This window comes from Simochromis diagramma, unplaced genomic scaffold (genome assembly GCF_900408965.1).
Source record: "Simochromis diagramma unplaced genomic scaffold, fSimDia1.1 OVJJ01000553.1, whole genome shotgun sequence".
Classification (NCBI taxonomy): Eukaryota; Metazoa; Chordata; class Actinopteri; order Cichliformes; family Cichlidae; genus Simochromis; species Simochromis diagramma.
The window spans coordinates 4,412,526-4,431,007 of record NW_024387095.1 but is presented as its reverse complement, the minus strand read 5'-3'; the positions used below and the strand labels follow the sequence as shown (position 1 = coordinate 4,431,007).

General features: G+C 39.8%; 1 protein-coding gene and 1 long non-coding RNA gene across 4 annotated transcripts in view; both read left to right on the top strand.

The window, feature by feature from the left end:
• LOC120742817 (tensin-3-like) overlaps window positions 1-17,763 on the top strand; it is a 50,658-nt gene extending 32,895 nt beyond the window's left edge. For all 3 annotated transcript variants that reach the window (XM_040046254.1, XM_040046253.1, XM_040046255.1), the window contains 11 exons: window positions 10,115-10,262; window positions 10,828-11,258; window positions 13,007-13,090; window positions 13,238-13,366; window positions 13,605-13,700; window positions 13,934-14,011; window positions 15,256-15,333; window positions 15,426-15,594; window positions 15,690-15,758; window positions 16,567-16,596; window positions 16,966-17,763. In XM_040046254.1, coding sequence (XP_039902188.1) covers window positions 10,115-10,262; window positions 10,828-11,258; window positions 13,007-13,090; window positions 13,238-13,366; window positions 13,605-13,700; window positions 13,934-14,011; window positions 15,256-15,333; window positions 15,426-15,594; window positions 15,690-15,758; window positions 16,567-16,596; window positions 16,966-17,107 — 1,454 coding nt within the window. In that variant the 3' untranslated portion in view covers window positions 17,108-17,763. The remainder of the gene's footprint in view (window positions 1-10,114; window positions 10,263-10,827; window positions 11,259-13,006; window positions 13,091-13,237; window positions 13,367-13,604; window positions 13,701-13,933; window positions 14,012-15,255; window positions 15,334-15,425; window positions 15,595-15,689; window positions 15,759-16,566; window positions 16,597-16,965) is intronic.
• Window positions 1,398-10,067, top strand: LOC120742819. Its single transcript, XR_005697969.1, has 2 exons — window positions 1,398-4,662; window positions 4,737-10,067. It is a non-coding gene; the product is annotated as an uncharacterized LOC120742819 (long non-coding RNA).
• Window positions 17,764-18,482: the final 719 nt, after the last annotated feature.

The window sequence follows — 18,482 nt, the reverse complement described above, 5'->3', positions numbered from 1 at the left end:
TGGCCAGATTTGAACAGGGTAAGGTTTATCTCTCAGAAGAACTAAACAATGATATAGACTTATGGAGCAGCAGAAATGCTCACAGAAGAGGACTTACATCCAGTTATTTTGTATTCATTATTTTGCTGTAACTATTATTTCCACACAGACAGATTAAAAAAAAGTGCAGCATTTTATTTACTTGTTGTGTTAAATTAATTTGAATTTAATTTGAATTAAACTGAATGAATGGCTGTATTAGACTTATCAACATGTCTATTTGACCTACAGTGATTTGAGACAGAAAAAATAAATTGACAAGTTGTTTTTTAGTTAGCATGTCTCCACGGTGTTAGAAAGGCTCCAACATGTGTGGATCCAATACCAGGAGAAAAAAAAAACATGATTACTTCTCCAGACGGGTCAAGTTTGAGGAATTTCACTTGAACTGATCAAATATCTGGGTTGTTTACATGCTTTACTGATACATGAAGAATACTGATATTCATCTTCATCTTGAGGGAGCTAAAACTGAATAACATGAGCATGTGATGATTGATTTGCATAGTTATGTCATTATATTATGAGTGAAACCATAGCACTGAATCTGACTGTGGTCCATAAAATCATTGTCATCATGACAATGCTCTAATAAAAGCCCGAGCGATGGTCTAGTCCCTTCAAACACAGTCTTGATTACTGGACTTTATTTAAGAGATAAGATAAGATAAGACTTCATTGATCCCACAACGGGGAAATTTTTGCGTCACCTCAGCTCAGGTACAGATATATGAAGGAAATACAAAAATACAAATAAGTACAATCAATGAAAAAAGTAAGATAATACACTATATACAATGGTAGCATACACAGCATGTGATTATGGATATAGTTGGAAATATGGAAGACATAAACTATATAGCTTGGAAGGTCATGGAAGGTCCATTATGCATGAAGTTGTGACCGTGGATGTTCACAGTGTCCAGTGACTTATGACATCGTGATTGAGGAGTTATAGAGTCTAACTGCTGTTGGGATGAATGATCTGCGAAAGCGCTCCTTCCTGCAGCGAGGGTGTTTCAGTCTCTGACTAAAGGAGCTGCTCAGCCCACTCACATACTCATGCAGTGGGTGATGTGGGTTGTTCATGATGGATGTCAGCTTTACTAACATCCTCCCCTCACCAACCACCTCCACAGACTCCAGGGGACATCCCAGCACGGAGCTAGACCTCCGCACCAGTTTGTCAATCCTGCTCCTGTCCCTGTCCGTGCATCCACTCCCCCAGCAGGCCACTGCATAGAAAAGGGCAGATGCTACCACAGTGTCATAGAATGTCCTTAACAGAGTCCTGCAGACTCCGAAGGACCTCAGTCTCCTCAGCAGGTGGAGTCGACTCTGGCCCTTCTTATACAGGACGTCTGTATTTGTAGTCCAGTCCAGTTTATTGTTGAGGTGAACACCCAGGTACTTATAAGAGTCCACTATCTCAATGTCTTTCCCTTGGATGTTCACCGGTGTTGTAGGGGGTGACTTCCTCCTGAAGTCTATGATCATCTCCTTTGTCTTGCCGGCGTTGATTCGGAGTACGTTGGTCTCACAACAGCCAACAAAGTCACTGACGACCCCCCTGTATTCCTGATCATTCCCGTCTGATACGCATCCAATGATGGCTGTATCATCTGAGAACTTCTGTATATGGCAATCGTCCGAATTATAACAGAAGTCTGAAGTGTAAAGGCTGAACAGGAAAGGTGAGAGAACCGTGCCCTGTGGTGCCCCCGTGCTGCAGATTACCACCTCGGACACACAGTCATGGAGCCTCACATACTGTGGTCTGTTGGTAAGGTAGTCGATGGTCCATGCAGTCAGCTGTTTGCCTACTCCGGCTCCCTCCAGCTTCCCTCTCAGTAGTGCGGGTTGGATGGTGTTGAAAGCACTGGAGAAGTCAAAAAACATGATCCTCACAGTGCTCCCCGCCTGCTCTAAGTGAGAGAGGGATCGGTGTACCAGGTAGATGACAGCGTCATCCACCACAATTCCAGAACGGTAGGCGAACTGCAGGGGGTCCATCTCTGAGCCCACCAGTGGCTGAAGGTGGTGCATGATGAGCCTTTCCATGGTCTTCATCAGATGAGAAGTCAAGGCAACAGGCCTGAAGTGGTTGGGCTCCCTGGGGTGTGCGATTTTTGGCACCGGAACCACACAGGAAGTCTTCCACAGTTCAGGAACCCTCTCCAGGCTCAGGCTCAGGTTGAAGATGTACAGGGCCACCTGACAGAGCTGGTCTGCACAGTCCCTGAGCAGTCTGGAGCAGATTCCATCCGGACCTGCTGCCTTCCTTGCCTTCGTCCTCTTGAGCTGATTTCTCACCAGTGTTGTTATGAGAAATCTGTTGTTACAATGTTGTTATTCGTCACTCCCTCTCCTTTGCCAATTTACTGAGTTGATAAAACTGTCAGTCTGAACACTAACAGAGAGCAAAGGAATCTGTTTCACATACAACCTCCTACTAGTTTGCCCTCCCCACAATTTGGACACTAAGTTTCTGAATAGCTGAATGGGAGGATGAGGAGGAGGAGGAGGAGGAGGAAGGAAGACACCGCAGAAACTCAAATTGATTGAGTTTTTTTTTTTCCAAGTAAGGCCTTACCAGACAGCTGATTGCATTCTGATTTAGGGCCAGGTGATACCAAAGAGAAAGCTGCATGCCCTTCTCTCCCCAGACTCAGACAAACAGTTGATCCGACTGCAGAAAAATGGGCTAAATTTGTTTAAAGTTGTTTTTGGAGATACTTTTGGTAGCTTATCATCTTCATTGATGGTTAGGTCCTGGCTAAATTGCCCATACAGTAAGACCTAATCATAATTGTATTGTTCAGTTTAGAAAATCAAGAAAGAAAAACAGAAGCAAATGTTTTACATGTGCCAGATGAATTGGATGTGGATCGCGTTGGTTGCTGGCACATTGCTGTGGTTGTCATTTGAAGAGAAGAAACTGACTTGTCTACAAACACTGATCTGTAGTGAAAACTGCAAAATGAACAGCAAATTGACACTGTTTGGTTTCAAAGTAAAAGTAGTATCTTTTGAAGCCCATTAGCTAACTTAACTTGAAGGCAAATCTTCTACATTTCCCAAGTGCTACTACTGCTCATCTAGTAGTTAGTGAGTGTTTGGCGACAAACATGAAAAATTATAGGCAACCATTAAAATCTGTTAGCACCAGAAGCAAACATTAGCAGGTTTTTAGCACAGCAACCAATTTCTCCCAATGAGAGTATATGAAACTATATACTGAAATTTGGCTTTTAGATAAAAAGCAAAACATAACAAGAGCCAACTTAGCAAAAACTGACTTAAAATACATCTAATGTGTGTGGAGATTCTTCGCAGAAATATATTAAACAAGCTGAAAAGATATTTCCATCATGCCTTCTGCCTTTCTTTTAGAGGACAGACGTCTTGTTAGAGATGTAGTAATTGTTGTTCCTTCTTCTGTAATGAACGAATACTCCTCAACTGGAGAATTAACACCAGCAGTTTTTATTCCCCCAACATAAACATCATCAGTTTGCAGATGGAAATGGTGATTCATGTGCTTTGTTCAATATGCTTTAAAAATTGCTGTAGTTTTTGCACATATATACCATCCATTGTATGTAGTCTGTAAATATTTTTGATAAATTACAAGAAGTTTGGTACTTACATATGCTAATGTTACTTTGACCTTATTTAATAGATTTGCTGTTGATTTCTAAACAAATGCAGATTTCATTTTGTCTTTTAAGTGATTGTAAGTATTTTGCTATTTATCATCAAAATTCGACTGCATGCTGTCAGGTATCGATCAAATAGGCAAAAAGTTTGAGAAATGCTGTGTACGCACAGAAAAAGTCCATCTCTAAGACCTCAGCATATTTTCAGCCTTCCTGTTGCACACTCGGAATTGAGGTTGTTTATAAACAGGAAACCAGTACTTAAATCATCTAAAAACTCACGTTGGCAGATTTATATATAGAAATTAAACTTCAACTCGGGGTTTGACTTGTTCTCATTAAAATTAAGGTTTCTGCTGTCAGGGCTTAACTTTTAAATTCACCGGAATGAACAAGAACCTTACTTAAGCTAAACTATTTTTGACATTATTATTTCTTCATAATACATAGTCTCACTGGGTATATGGGTAGCAGCAGGTGTCTTCCTCCCCCCATTGTTTCTCTGAGAAGCTGCAGTCTGTGATCCCAGTGAACAGCTGTACTGTAACATACTGTGAAACTCCAGACGTGCCAGCCTAAGTCTGTGTGTGTGTGTGTGTATTGAATACTTGCACTCTGCATTCCTGTGGTCAGCATGCCGTTTCTCCAGCAGAGCTGCATGCATCCTTGTGTTTATGTATGTGCGTAGGCTCAGCCTTCTCTGCTAATAATGCACCACACAAAGTTCTTCTTTGTCAGATAAAACATTAGCCCGCTGTATCTTACCTAATTTATTCAGCAGGCTCTGCAGTCTGAGGAAAATATAATCTCCAGATCAGGTTTTATTTTATTGAATAGAATTCATATTTGTTCTAAGCAAGAAGGTATACGGTACACGCATTCACAGTCTGATCCACCTAACCATCACTCACTGTGATCAGAAAAGTGTGTGTATGCCTGTGTGTGTGTGCGTGTGTGTGTGTGTGTGTGTGCGTGTGTGTGTGTGTGTGTGTGTGTGTGTGTGTGTGTGTGTGTGTGTGTGTGTGCATGTGTTTGGAGTTGGAGGGGTGGAGGTGCTTGGCAGTTGTGCCCACATGGGCTTGTGCCATTTGGAAAAGGTTTTGCATGGTTTAATGGTAAACTGAAGAGGCTTTGTTCAAGTGAGAGCAAAACAGTGCACAGGAAAACGCTAAAGGAAAAAAAAATCGTCCTAAAGTTTCAATGCATAGTTTGTTCAGCAACTCAATTGGTTACTAACCAAGTTTAGCATATCATGCTAAGAGCTGAAAGTGACGAAATGAACAAATTTACAGTGCAACGGGGAAGGAATTGAAACACAAAATGTCATGTGAAAACTTGAGCTCTTTTGGTCTGGACCAAAGTGATGGACCCACCAATATAACTCTGGTATCTTGAGCTACTGTTTTAGGAACAGAAACATATTTTTCTGTAAATAAACTTTAAGCAGCTAGAAGTTACATGTTTCCTGACTTCTTTTTAATAAAGCACAACATTCAAAGACTAAAACTATTTTTTCTGTTCAGCAGTTCAGGGTAAATAACTGTATTTTACCATCTTAATCAAAAACAATAATGTACTTTATGTTTTTTTCCTCCTATGTTGTAAAACTGTAAATTTGGAATTTGTTTTGGTAATTACCAGTACAGTTCATTTAGGGAAGCTGTGGTATAAACCTTAAATGGGTGGTGGTCTAATAATATGTGCACTGTATGGTAGTTAACAAGAGTCTAGCATTATTGAATGGTGATTTTAGTCAGAAGTATACTTGATTGTTGATTGATTAATGTATTTAGCAAATTAGCAAAAGACCATTTTTCACCTGAACATGAGTAAGGATGACACAAGGAATCTGATTAAATCATTAGTTCCAGCAAATAACTGAGACTTCTAGCTGCCATTGATAGTAATGACTCTTGTTTACTGTGAGCGGAAACATGAACCAGTGTGAACCACAGGTTGCTGAGAGTGGAGGCTGGCTCAGCAGTTTGGATTTGACAAAGATTTTGTTGCTTTTTCTGTTTCAAATGAAGAAATGACTATCCTTCCCAAAACATCATCTTCTTCTTTTAACCCACACTATTAACATAAGTTGATGTCTTACATGCCAACACTTTTTTTTCTTTCTTTTTTTTTTTCAGCATCAAATTTTCATCATTTTACTTAAACCACCAGAGTGTATAGTATCTGGCAAACCTGGATGGTTACACTGTCCATTTAGTTTGTTGTGGAGTATATTTGACTCTAGACTTCATTGGCAACATTCAGTCCATTAATTTATACATTTTTTTCTATTGTATGTCTATGTCTGCCTTTATTTGGATGATAGCTGTGATCTTCCTGGACTTGGATGAAAGCTCTCTATCAAAATTCAGTGGACAGATGTTTCACACATAATTCCTTTCAGCTCCTCTTTCCTGGAGTTATGTTTCTTTCTGCTTTACCTTCTTCCAAGCTTCTTTAGACTGGCAAGATTCGTTGTATTGTACATCTATAAATGTCATCTTCCTGCCTCTTTTGCACTCAAGCAGCCTCCTGCCTACACACTCTGTTACAGTTAGCACTAAGCCTGCTCTTGTTATACCTTCTGCACCTGTGATTTAGCTTATGTTTATTTATTCAGTAGATGCTTCAAGTGAATCCATGTTGAATGAGACACAATCCAAATAAAAATGTGTTCATGCACTTCAGTCTATCCGGAAAGATAAATGCAGATTAACTCACCTTTGTTGCTTGGAAATTGTGCTCTGGGTTCTGTAGTTTCGGTGTATCCAGTCTGTTTGTATGTAATTATACATAAGGTTATATCCTATGATTTGACTAATAGAATAATACAGTTGGTCTAAGGTGTTATATTTTTGTATCTTTAAAACAACTGAGGAGATTCACCAAAGCCCAGTACTACATGAACAAGCTTTATTTTGAACTGAGAATCATGCAAACATGGACAAAGCAAAGGATCAGTAAGTGGAGAATTTTATTCTTAAGAGCATATATATCTATATATATCTATATATATATATATATATATATATATATATATATATATATATGCTCTTAAAAATACATGTCCTGTCCTGCAATGCAGTCTTGTAAGAAACTTGTAAAGAAATATATTGCATGAAAAATCAGTTTTCTATTTTCATGCGTAGCACAGGTTGGGTTTTTTTCATCTTTAATTTGTACCTGCCTGAAAGTGTGTAGCTACTGTGTAGCATAGCTGCTGCCAGTGAAAGGTGTAAAGCAGGCTGTGGATTCAGTCACAGAGCAGAATCTAAAGTCAGAGGTCAGGTTGGGGTCAGCTGGTGTTGCCACACGTATGGCTGTTCTGTAATTAAGCAAACGTGCTGGGATGAGGCGCGATGAGCCACAGATGTGAAAAATCACGGTGAAGATAATCGACCGTGGGAACGGTGGGGAGATGAGAATTGGCTGCATTCCTGGAATCATCCCCAGAGAGGAATATAGACAGTGACTGTGGGAATGGCTGCTGCTCTCCCTTCAGTTTGCGTGTGTTCCCCGTAAGAGACAACGACACCAACACAGCCCGGGATTATCTTTGCTTTCTGAACTGCACATTATCGCTTATGTGTGTACATGTGCGTGTGTGTTTGTGTGCGTCTGCTTTTATTTATGTAACTTTTTGTGCACTGAGCTCTTGACCTTTAACCTTCGAGAGTTCAATTTGAGTGTCAACTGTTACTGTTTGGTGTATCGGATACTGTGTGGGAATGTGGTGTTTGTCAATAAGTACATTTCTTTACATATTTATCCATCTTATATTTCTGATACTGCACCACATTTCAGTGATTGGTGTCGCACTTATTCCTCTACAAAAACTGATTCACAGAAGATTGTTTCTTAATTTTCAGGCAACATACCAACTATTTCATGGTGTTAGGTTTTCAGGAAGAAGGGTTCACTGTTTTTCCTTCATTCTTTTAATTTTTCAAAAATAATTTAGATATTTAAATTCTTAGTTGTGCTGAACAATTAATTTGAAGAGGTCCCTTTTGACTCTAAGTATCTGATGTGGGTGCTTTTGCAATAAGTAATGATATTATAACACTAATCTATTATTTTTTTTTGCATGAACTACTTTTATCTTTAACTTTTATTAGTATATTTTCTGGACTGTGATGCACTTTTCCTTGTAACATAAAAATAGCATCTTTGCATATGCAAGAACCCATTTGTTTTCTCTAAGACCTGCAGACAAATAGCTGTGATGAATAAGCATTCAGATATGACTCTGTAAAAGTCACTCTGCAACACAAACAAAAGCCCTTCAAAACTCTGTAAGAAAAGGAAGCCATTTTAGCAGAAGCACAGGTAGCTGTACCTAGCTTCTATTCAAATTTTGTTATTTGTCAGACGCGTTTAGAAATTCAGTCACCAACTGACCAGAGAAGTGCCAATTCAAGTGGCACCAGTTTCTAGTTTAAAGCATACAAAATAAACTTTTTGATATGTTTGAAATGAGCCATTACCACAGCAGCTGCCATTATATTGACACTTTACATTTAAACTTTAGGACATTTGTTATGCCATACAGAGTGTTGGCACTGTAAAAATGTATGTGAACATTAAGCTGTGGGAAATTCATAGCATCATGGCAAGAAGCCATAGCATTTCACTAGTGGCTGATGAAAAATACGCTCATTATTTGCTATATTACTCCTTTAATTTAGAAATGTTCCTTTATACCACTATGTTATGCACCAGAATCCAGACACGGCTAGTTAATAATAACAGGACTTGTCACCCAGAGAGTTGATATTGTCTTTTAGGTAACCTTAGGAATTTAAGGACAGAGAAAATGTAAGCTAGTTAACTTTAAGTTTTACTCTTTAAACTGTTGCACAGTTTATTCTGTCACACACACACACGGTGTACTTTACACACTGGGCCTTATTTGTAACAAATTCTTTGAATTCATTAACTCACTGTCAGCATGTAGGATTATATAATCCACTTGAGATGATGCCGCTTGTCCAGTATGATCACAAACAAAGCTCAGTCAAAATGCCTCCATCTACCAGTACTTGAATAGAGAGAACGAGTGGAAGAGAGGAAGGGGGGGGGGCAGCCAGCCAAACAAGGAGCTCTTTATAGTGACTGACTATTTTCACGGTGACTCATCGTAGTTCACAGTCCTGTCTGCAGTCTGAGGAAGCCTGCCCTCATGTTTGCTGAATGACACACTGCATGATCAGAATGCCCAGCGTGGATGTTTGGAGTGACCCCCCATCCCTCCTGGAACACACACACACACAGAGACACACACACACTGTCAATTCACAGATATGTACTTTCTTGGCAGACTGGCTCCGATAACCTCTCACTAACTCTCTTCTGTATGTGCGATTTGAGTTTTAACTGAATGTTAGTCCCGATGGTTACACAGAATTTTTTCTTAAACAGAGCTTAAAAAATGGTCAGTTTGGTAAAGTCAGCACTACCGAAACATCAGCCATGTATCCTTTGCGTTTAGCTCTTTTATGTAGCAACTTAATTAAAAACAGAAGCCATGTGGGCCTGTTATGTTTTCCAAGGTGATAGTCCATCCCAGCAGTACTGAGCAATTGCTAATTCACATTATCGATAGTCAACCAAGAAAAACCACAAGTTTGACCTTACCTACATCTTTAGCACAACAACTATAGACTGGAACATTTACAAATACAGTATGTATCTTGGCCAAACTGTTGTGAACTACAACCTCAGCTGTGTGCATGTGTCTGTGCAACAACGTGATTGGCTCATATATTTTTGTAGTTCAGCTGTTAATTGGTTGTCTTGGGCGAAGAAAAGGAGAGTCAGCTTTCTCTTTATCAATGCAGAATTCTCCCAGAGATTTCTAACTGGGATTTGTTGAGTGTCCAACAAAATAACCAAGTGCTGTTCAAACCTTCTGTTTGCAAAAGGCAGCCAATCAGAATAAAGTTGGCTTAAAGGTTGTGTGATCTTAATATACTGTGTGACGTGAGCTGTGCAAGATTCAGTTTAGGACAAACAAAAATTATTTTGAATCATGAATCATGCAAAGCTAGTCTACTAGAGTCCAAGAATAAAATATAACAACGGAAATCTAGACAATCTAAACAAGTCTCCATAAAAGGTGAGAACAAATAAATAAATAAATAAATAAATAATAAATACTTTAATATACTTTAAAGAATTATTCCTTATATGAACAGTTTCTGTCAAACCTCAACAGGTGTGTTTCAACTCTCAGTCTATAATCCAAACAAAGGTAGGGTCCCAAACAAAAGCTTAAACAAGCACCAGTTAGCAGTGATTTTGTGGGCTAGTTTCTGGAACTACGTCGAACCCTGGTATGGTTTTTTTTTTTTTTGGACACTAAACACAGTAGAATAGCAGTTACTTCATTTTGTATTCCTTCTTTTTTTTTCCAGATTCCCGGAGTTTCCTGGACAGCATGAACCACGGCAGCAGCTCCACAGAGGGAGAGATATTCAGATCAGACGTTCCTGCTTCCTGTCAGAGGATCTTTGGCTCCATGTGCTCAGTGTCATCGGGCAGCCACCTCCCACACGCAGACAGGTACACAGACACTTTCATACCCATACTCACCGGGTATGTTTCCAAGGAGCAGTTTTGAATGACCATATGAATGCTGGGTAGAATAATTTCTGAAGTTTTACAGCTGCAAATGCTGTAAGTCTCCATTCCTACCACACCCCAAAAGCACAAAGGTGTTCTTTTGAGTTCAGATCTGGTCCAGCCACAGAAGCGCATTTTCATGCTCAAGGAACCAGTTTAGGATGAATGAAAATAGCCAATATAACATGATGCACATAGTCAATAACGATATATGCTAAATGTAAACAAACTGATTGTGGCTTTTGAGACATGATTGATTGGTTGATAAGAAGCCTAAATTCGCATATCTGCAAAGGGTGGGCTGACAGCATTTTAAAGGCTGTCGATTAAGAACAGGATGTCACTCCAGATCATAGGCCTGTGAAGGCAGAAGCCAATACTTTTGGCAATATAGTGTATGTTGGCTGTAACACTTCACACTGATGCATTGCCTGACCTTGTGTTTTTCTTTTGTCTTTTTTACGTGTATGCCTTAAATTCCACATCATAACCTTCTCTCCCACAGCTCCACTCCTCCTCCAGTGTGGCACGACCATACTTCAAACTCCCTGAACTCCCCGTATCCTTCCCAGCCATCACCTCCTCTATCTCTCAACTCTCCCAATGCCCACAGTTCTCCTCATGGGCCCGCAGGGGCCCACAGGGGGAGGGACAGCACAGACTTGTCCTCATTGTTGGGGAATGGTGGCCTGGAGGAGAGCCTGCTGGAGGCAATGGAGGGCCTTGGTAGTTTTAACCTGTTTGGAGAGGAGGGCCTTGCTCCACTGTTGCCTGAGAAAAAAAGGGGAGGTGAAGGGGGGGAGCTTAGCTCCCGCTCCCCTTCACTGAGTGGATATTCTAGCCCTCGTAGTGGAAGCAGTCTCAGCATCCCTTTCTCATCTTCCATGACCCCTGACCCCCTAAGAGGAATCAGTGGGGCCTCGTCACCTGGAGCAGGTAAACAGTCCCACATAGATTCTCTGAATGTGTCACTGATAATTTATTTTCTCTGTTCCTGACATGAACATTTCAAACTATAAAGATAGCTTTGTAAAACTCATCACCCCAAACCCAGTCTTACTATTAACAACTTTTTGAACCAGAACCACACAAATGCAGCAAGCATCCTAAACTGAAGATGACTTTCATTTCCTTGACCAGATACATCAGACTGTGCACTACACCAATTGGCTTTCTTGAACTGTCCTTGTCAAATCAAACATCCAAAACTATCCTTTTGGTTTATTGAGCTGGGGTTGTTACAGGATATGGTAAAAACAGGAGAGATTTATATTACAAAGTTGATCCAGTGGGACATTTTATGCTTCCACCTCAGGATTGAAGGTGGATTCTAATATCAAAAGAATCTTTGTTTACATTAAAGTAAAACAGAAAATGCTTCACTGAGTTGACAACAATTAAAGGAGAAAAAAAGGCTAAATGCACACATCAGGGAAAGCACCAAATAACAACAGTCGCTTCAAGGTGCTTTATATTGTAAGGCAAAGACCCTACAAATAATAGAGAGAAAATCCAACAATAAGATGACTCGCTTTGTGCAAGCACTTGGTGACGATGGGAAGGAAAAACTCCCTTTTAACAGGAAGAAACCTCCAGCAGAACCAGGGCTCAAGGAGGAGTGGCTATCTGCTATGACCACTTGGAGGTGAGAGAAGAGAGACAGAACAAAACCGATGCTGTGGAAGAGAACCAGAGGTTAATAATAACTAATAAATGAATGCAGAGAGGATTGTAAACACATAGTGGGTGAGAAAGGTAGTGAAGAAGAAACACTTCTGCATTAAGGAAAAGCCCCTGGGAGCCTACAGCTATTGCAGTGTAACTAAGAGAGGATTCAGGGTCATCTGATCCAGCTCTGACTATATGTTTTATCAAAAAGGAAGCTGGTTCCACAGCAGAGCGGCCTAAAAGCTGAAGGCTCCGCCTCCCATTCTTCTTTTAAATGTCATAGGAATAGAGGGAGCAACAGTAATAGTGATCCAGAAGTCTGAGAGCAGTCTGTGCTCTGTTGGGGTGATATTATGGTACTATGAGGTCTTTAAGATAAGAGGGGCACTTCTCCTCATTTACAATGAGAAGTGTTTTTCGAAAGCTCAAATATGTCAAAACAGGCATCACTAAATTGAACAGCTAGCTAATTAAGGTGTAAGAGTGTTTGAAATGTAATAACAAAGAGCCCAATATATATATATGTATAATACATGTATAATGTAAAGCTGTTTTCAGAGTCAAATCTGGAAGACAGAATTTGTTTCATAATGATATCTCTATTATCTGTCCAGCATAGTCACTCAGTTCAACAACCACAGTCGTGTTTAATTTCAGGGAGAAAAAGCTGAGTCACTCACAGGTCTTTTGCCTTTTCAATCCAATTAGCTAATTTCATGTTCTAAATTATAATATGTTAAAATGATCAAGGCTCTTTAGGAACATGATTCAAACGTGACCACATGTTGGCTGTTAACTTACCGTTGGTCACTAGTTAGGTTTTGTTATAGAAAGAGTAAGAGAAATCTTAATCTAAGTTGCAAAGTGGTGGCACCAAAAATCACGAATCAGGCTAACTGAAGATATTTTTGTCTGTGTGGCTACACGGTGTACTCACCCTTTAACTGCGAGTCTGGTCATATTTGGCTCAAAGCTGGTGTGAAACCTAACAGAGAGCTTTAACCTGTGTCTTGCAGACTCTGGCAGTAAGCAGGACACTGTGAAGTTTGTTCAGGACACTTCCAAGTTCTGGTACAAGCCCGACATTTCCAGAGACCAAGGTAAATATTGGTCTTGGACCACAGTGGTTAATGGCCACTTGTGAGAAGATAATACACCCTCGTGCAAAGGTTTCCTCTATGTACAATGCAGACTGAGTCTAACTTTAGCTTATCTCTGCTTCCTCCTTCTGTTGACCTACTGAACAGCCATCGCGGTGCTGAAGGACAAAGAGCCGGGTTCATTCATTGTCAGAGACAGCCATTCATTTCGTGGCGCATACGGTTTGGCCATGAAGGTGGCTACACCTCCTCCAACAGTGATGCAGAGTAAAAAAGGTGGGTTGAATGCCATGTTCTGCATACACAAACTTTCTGTGAGCTGCCAAGAGAGCACTGCAAAAATGATATTTAAAGGTGCAAACCTCAGCACTGTGAGTCAGCTAAATGGGAGTGTGCTTCCTAGTATTTTGGACTTTTATCACTATTTTAATTTACAGTTCATGTTAATTAAATATTAACCTTTGATGTAATTTATAGATATGAATAAACTAAGCCATGAGGCCATGTTTTGCAGGAGGAGATCTGTCTAATGAGCTGGTGAGACACTTCCTGATAGAGTGCACACAAAAAGGTGTTCGGCTTAAAGGATGCCCCAATGAGCCTTACTTTGGTGAGAAACATTTCACACGCTATGATCCAGATTAAATACCCAAAGTAAAACATAACAGCCTTGACCTGATCAAAGTCTAATGACAGCTAGGAGAGCAGCATTCTTCCTCATAGCTGTTTAAAGTCCATCCCAGGTCATAACAGACAAGCACCATGCTGCCCCCTACTGGTCAGCACACTGGAGTGCAGCTGACTCATCTCAATAGTCATACACATGATGATTTTTGTTGACAGGAAGTCTCACAGCGCTGGTGTGTCAACACTCCATCACGCCACTGGCTCTGCCCTGTAAACTCATCCTGCCTGACAAAGGTAACGAAATATAAATTTATATCACAGAATGGGAACACAAGTGGAGCAGGGAATCGATTAACTCAGTCAGTTAAGCACAGGATATTACAAAAGGGGCACTGCAATGAAGATGCTTTAAATACAGTACTGTGCAAAACTCCTGAGCCACCCCTAATTTCTGTACATTTGGTTCAAGTGATCCAGACTTTCTTGTCATTTTCAAAATGGTCTTGATCAGTAGAAGTGGAGTTCTTTGGGCTTTTTGATTGGCTGTCAAAGTTTTACTTTGGACATTGGCTGCTTTTTTTCAGCCCAGGCCTCGTCCCTGACCATTTTCAGAGCAAGTTTTTTCTATCATAAAAAGTCACTGCTTTTCCTAAATGTTTTCATTCTTTGTTTGACATCTGTATATGAAAAAGGACTTCACAAAACAGTGCAGTAAATACCTAAATACATTTCCAAATGGAGTGTAGCACAAAGAAAAATGCTTTGATACATTTTGCTGAAGAACTCATGGGCCATATCTCACGCTATTACATTTCTCTCCACACTTTGCTTGGATGGAGCTGAATCTGCTGATATAGGCTTACATTTATTTCCATCTATATTTTCTTATATATTCATTTTGTTTACTTTTTCCAAAATATGCAAGACAAATGTTTTCAAATTAGTTCCTGGTCTTTGAAAGTCACTCGGATTTCCAAATCATTTTATCTGGAACACGCTTGTCATAGATATTAGGAACTGAATTTTATGAGTAGATTTTACATTGTTTGCAAACAGCAAGACTTTCCAAAAGGAAAACAACAACCAATTGTCATTTTCCTTTTTGCATATTTTTGTACAGTTATGGTTACAGATTCTCCCAGCGTGTCAGTACACTTGTATTTTTAGGGATTCATTTACACCAAACTTACCCTGAATCAACTCCATCAGTCAAGGCTGACTGTGGCCCAAAGAAAACTGGATGGGCCACAATTGGGCTAAAGAATGTTGCCATGTACAGTCTTTGTATGCTCTTTCCAATGTCTCGACATGTGACTATGATATATTTAAAAAGCCCAAGCTGAGAAAAATACTTCAGTTAGATGGTTTATCCCCACGCTTCTGAATATTCACAAACATTTACACTACCATGTACTAGAGATGAAGCAGGAGTTACATACCTCGTGTCTGCTTGGTAACAAATGCATTTTGTTTTGTTAACGCACTGGTGTAATTTGTGAGTTTTTCCAAGAGAGCTCATCACTATCTTGTGTTTGCAGATCCACTAGAGGAGCTGAATGACTCCTCTATACAGACAGCAACGAACTCAGCAGCTGAGCTTCTCAAACAAGGAGCAGGTATGACATTTTAAATTAATCTGTGCGCACAGAATATTCATTTATTATCAGCAGAAGCTTGTCAGACTTGTTCTTTCTTTGTGCCGTTGTAGCGTGCAATGTGTGGTACCTGGGCTCCGTAGAGCTGGAATCTCTCACGGGACACCAGGCGGTCCAGAAGGCGACCACAGTCACGCTCTCCATGGATCCGCCACCTCCCTCCACTGTCGTACATTTCAAAGTCTCAGCGCAGGGAATCACACTCACTGACAACCAGCGGAAGTGAGCATTTTTTGCACCTGCAGGCCAAACATACACAAACACACACCGATAAGAAATCTGATGTGTTCACACAGACTCTTTGTTTGACTCTGCAGGTTGTTCTTCAGGAGACACTACGCTGTCAACACTGTCATATTCTGCTCTCTGGACCCGCAGGGCAGGAAGTGAGTACTGGACATGGATAACAAAAATGCAGCTTTGCACACACTTCAAGGCATCTGTGTAACAAAACAAAGAGAGGTTTCTCCAGGTTCAGTCTGTACTCATGAAGTAGGCGTCTGATACTTACAGGACTATGGCTGAAACATGGCTTTCAAACTGTGAAACAAAAGCTTCTTGGGTCACTGTTAACATCCCTTCAGGACCCACTTTAAAGTCATTGTGTGAGAAACATAGGATGCTAACTGCTACTAAAGACAACATGAACAGAAAGTGTGCTTTGGAATAACACAATTAGTATAATTCTGCCATGGTAGCAGCATGCATATCAGTGCATATCCACATATGCATTTCCATAAACTGCATATATAAGATGGATATAACTTCCAAGTCGAAAATGTCTCTCAAAATGATTGAAGAAAAATACGATTTGTTATTTAATTCAGTAAGCCTAATAGTCCAACGTTACTGCTGGGTGCGGACTGATGCATGGGAAGAATGTGTATTTTCCAAAACAGGAAACAAATTTTTAAGAATTCACAGAGTTTAAAGAATCGAAACAGACTCTGGCCAATGTTTAGAGGAAAATGAGTACAAAAAAGTGAACAGGTTATATTACTGAAGAATGGGAGACGTTTCATGGAAAAGTGGTGAAAAACACATCCTCAGTTTGTACCTGAAATGTCCTTTTTCGCATCAATGAGACTTTCATTTCATTCATCAGGGTTACCTTATCTAAACTCAACTCACTGAACATATTGTGTCGAAAGCTGACACAAGTGTCATGATTTTGATTTCTTCTGTCACAAACAGGTGGACACGAGACAGCGGCTCCACTGCAAAGTAAGTCAGCTTTAGAAAGGGTCTTCTCGTGCATGTTGTCAGTTAATCAGAGTGTGCATCATGGTTAGAAAAATCATATGAATTTCTTTTGGAAATGTACTAAAGCTGATTAAACTGTAGAGCTGGTTCAATATCAATATCAATATCAATCAATATCAGTGGTACTCATTTTGAAAATCCAGTTGTTTTGTTTAATCTTTGAACTATTGCTAAAAATGTCAAACAAATGGAGTCTTACTGTACTTTGGTGAGGACCACAGCTCGTTTCCATCTAATCCATGTTTGGCGTTAAGTCTCTGTTCTGAGAGGTGAAAAGTTTCCCTGCTGTTGTGTAAATTTCTCTTGTATGTCTTTCTCGTTTTCTTCCAGGATCTTTGGATTTGTTGCCAGAAAATCTCAGAGTGAGACTGAAAACGTGTGCCATCTGTTTGCTGAGCACGACCCTGAGCAGCCTGCGAGCGCCATTGTCAACTTTGTCTCGAAGGTCATGATCGGGTCGCACAAGAAGTAGCGAGAAAGAGACTTGAGCAGTGGAGTAAAGAACTTGGACTTATAGGAATCCTGCCCAAAAGTCATATAAATATGAAAAACTTTGAACCCTTACACTCCAGCGCTTTCAGCTCCTATTCCTACCTGCGGAGTACATTTGTCTTTTGCACTGCAGGATGCTAGCACCAGAGGGAGCCAAAAGTATGAAAGTCAGTTCACATTTTGGCTATTTTCTTGAACCTTTATTTTGAAACTTATTCTAAACACACTTATGACATTGATCTTGCTTGTGGCAGACAGTGAAAACTGCCCATTGTAACACACTTATTTCAAATCAAGGAATATTAGATAGTCCACACACAAACACATATTTCTAAACACAATTCCAATTCTGATTTTTCTGTGTTTTACTTGTAAAAAGAGTCAAAACAGGTTTCATCATCAGCATTTTGTAAACTAATTGTTATGTTCAGTGAAACCAACAATATTTTAGCATGACAGGCAATATTTTGGTTTCCCTGTACTTAAGATGAATCATTTATGTCATGTTTATGTATTGGTTGAGATATTTATCCATTTTAAAGATGTCATTGTCTTTATTTTCCCAAAATATATTTGTCATATATTTTTTGTATATTAACACATATTGTACATTAGCATTAAAGGAAGTGAACTTAAGAATTTATGGAGTTTTCTTGCAAATTGTGGAAAAATACTTTGTAATGTTTTACACAGTGAGCTATTACATATACAGTTGTTCATGTGTCTTTTATTGATCCGGTTTGTGTGCAGTTATTATGCCCTAAATTTTCTCTTTGGATCTTTTGATGAATGTCGATGAATCTCTGATGTATTGTTACTGTTTCCATGTTACAAAATGGTTTTTCCATTCAATTACTGGAGCATGTCAAAGATTAACTTTTGTTTGTTTCTGTCGCTCTGATGTAAAGCCAAAAATCGAGTGTACCGTTTCAGTCCACCGCAGCTTAACAGTTTGATCCTGAGAGCAGACACGTGTCCCTTGACAGTTTTATCTGCCCATTCAAACTCTGCCCAATCAGATATGCAGAGCTACCCGGTGTAGTGACCCCTTATGATTAAGCAAGCTGAAAGTAACTTCAGATCAACTGATCTGAATGTCATCACATTGGCTCACTCATTTAGGTCACAGTATTTAAGCTCCTGTAGCCTGTCTACATTTATGTATCTGCAAGCCGTTTTGCAACCCACCTTCCCCTCAGATCCTTCTTTCTAGCTCCATCTGAGTTAATCACTGTCATCCCTGTGCTGGTTTCCTCATGAGAGAAGTCTCAGATCAGAGCCATACTGCAAAATTATAATCACTGCAGGTGGAAGTGATTTAAATGGGGACTGGAAACTGGAGAAGGTGGAGTGGT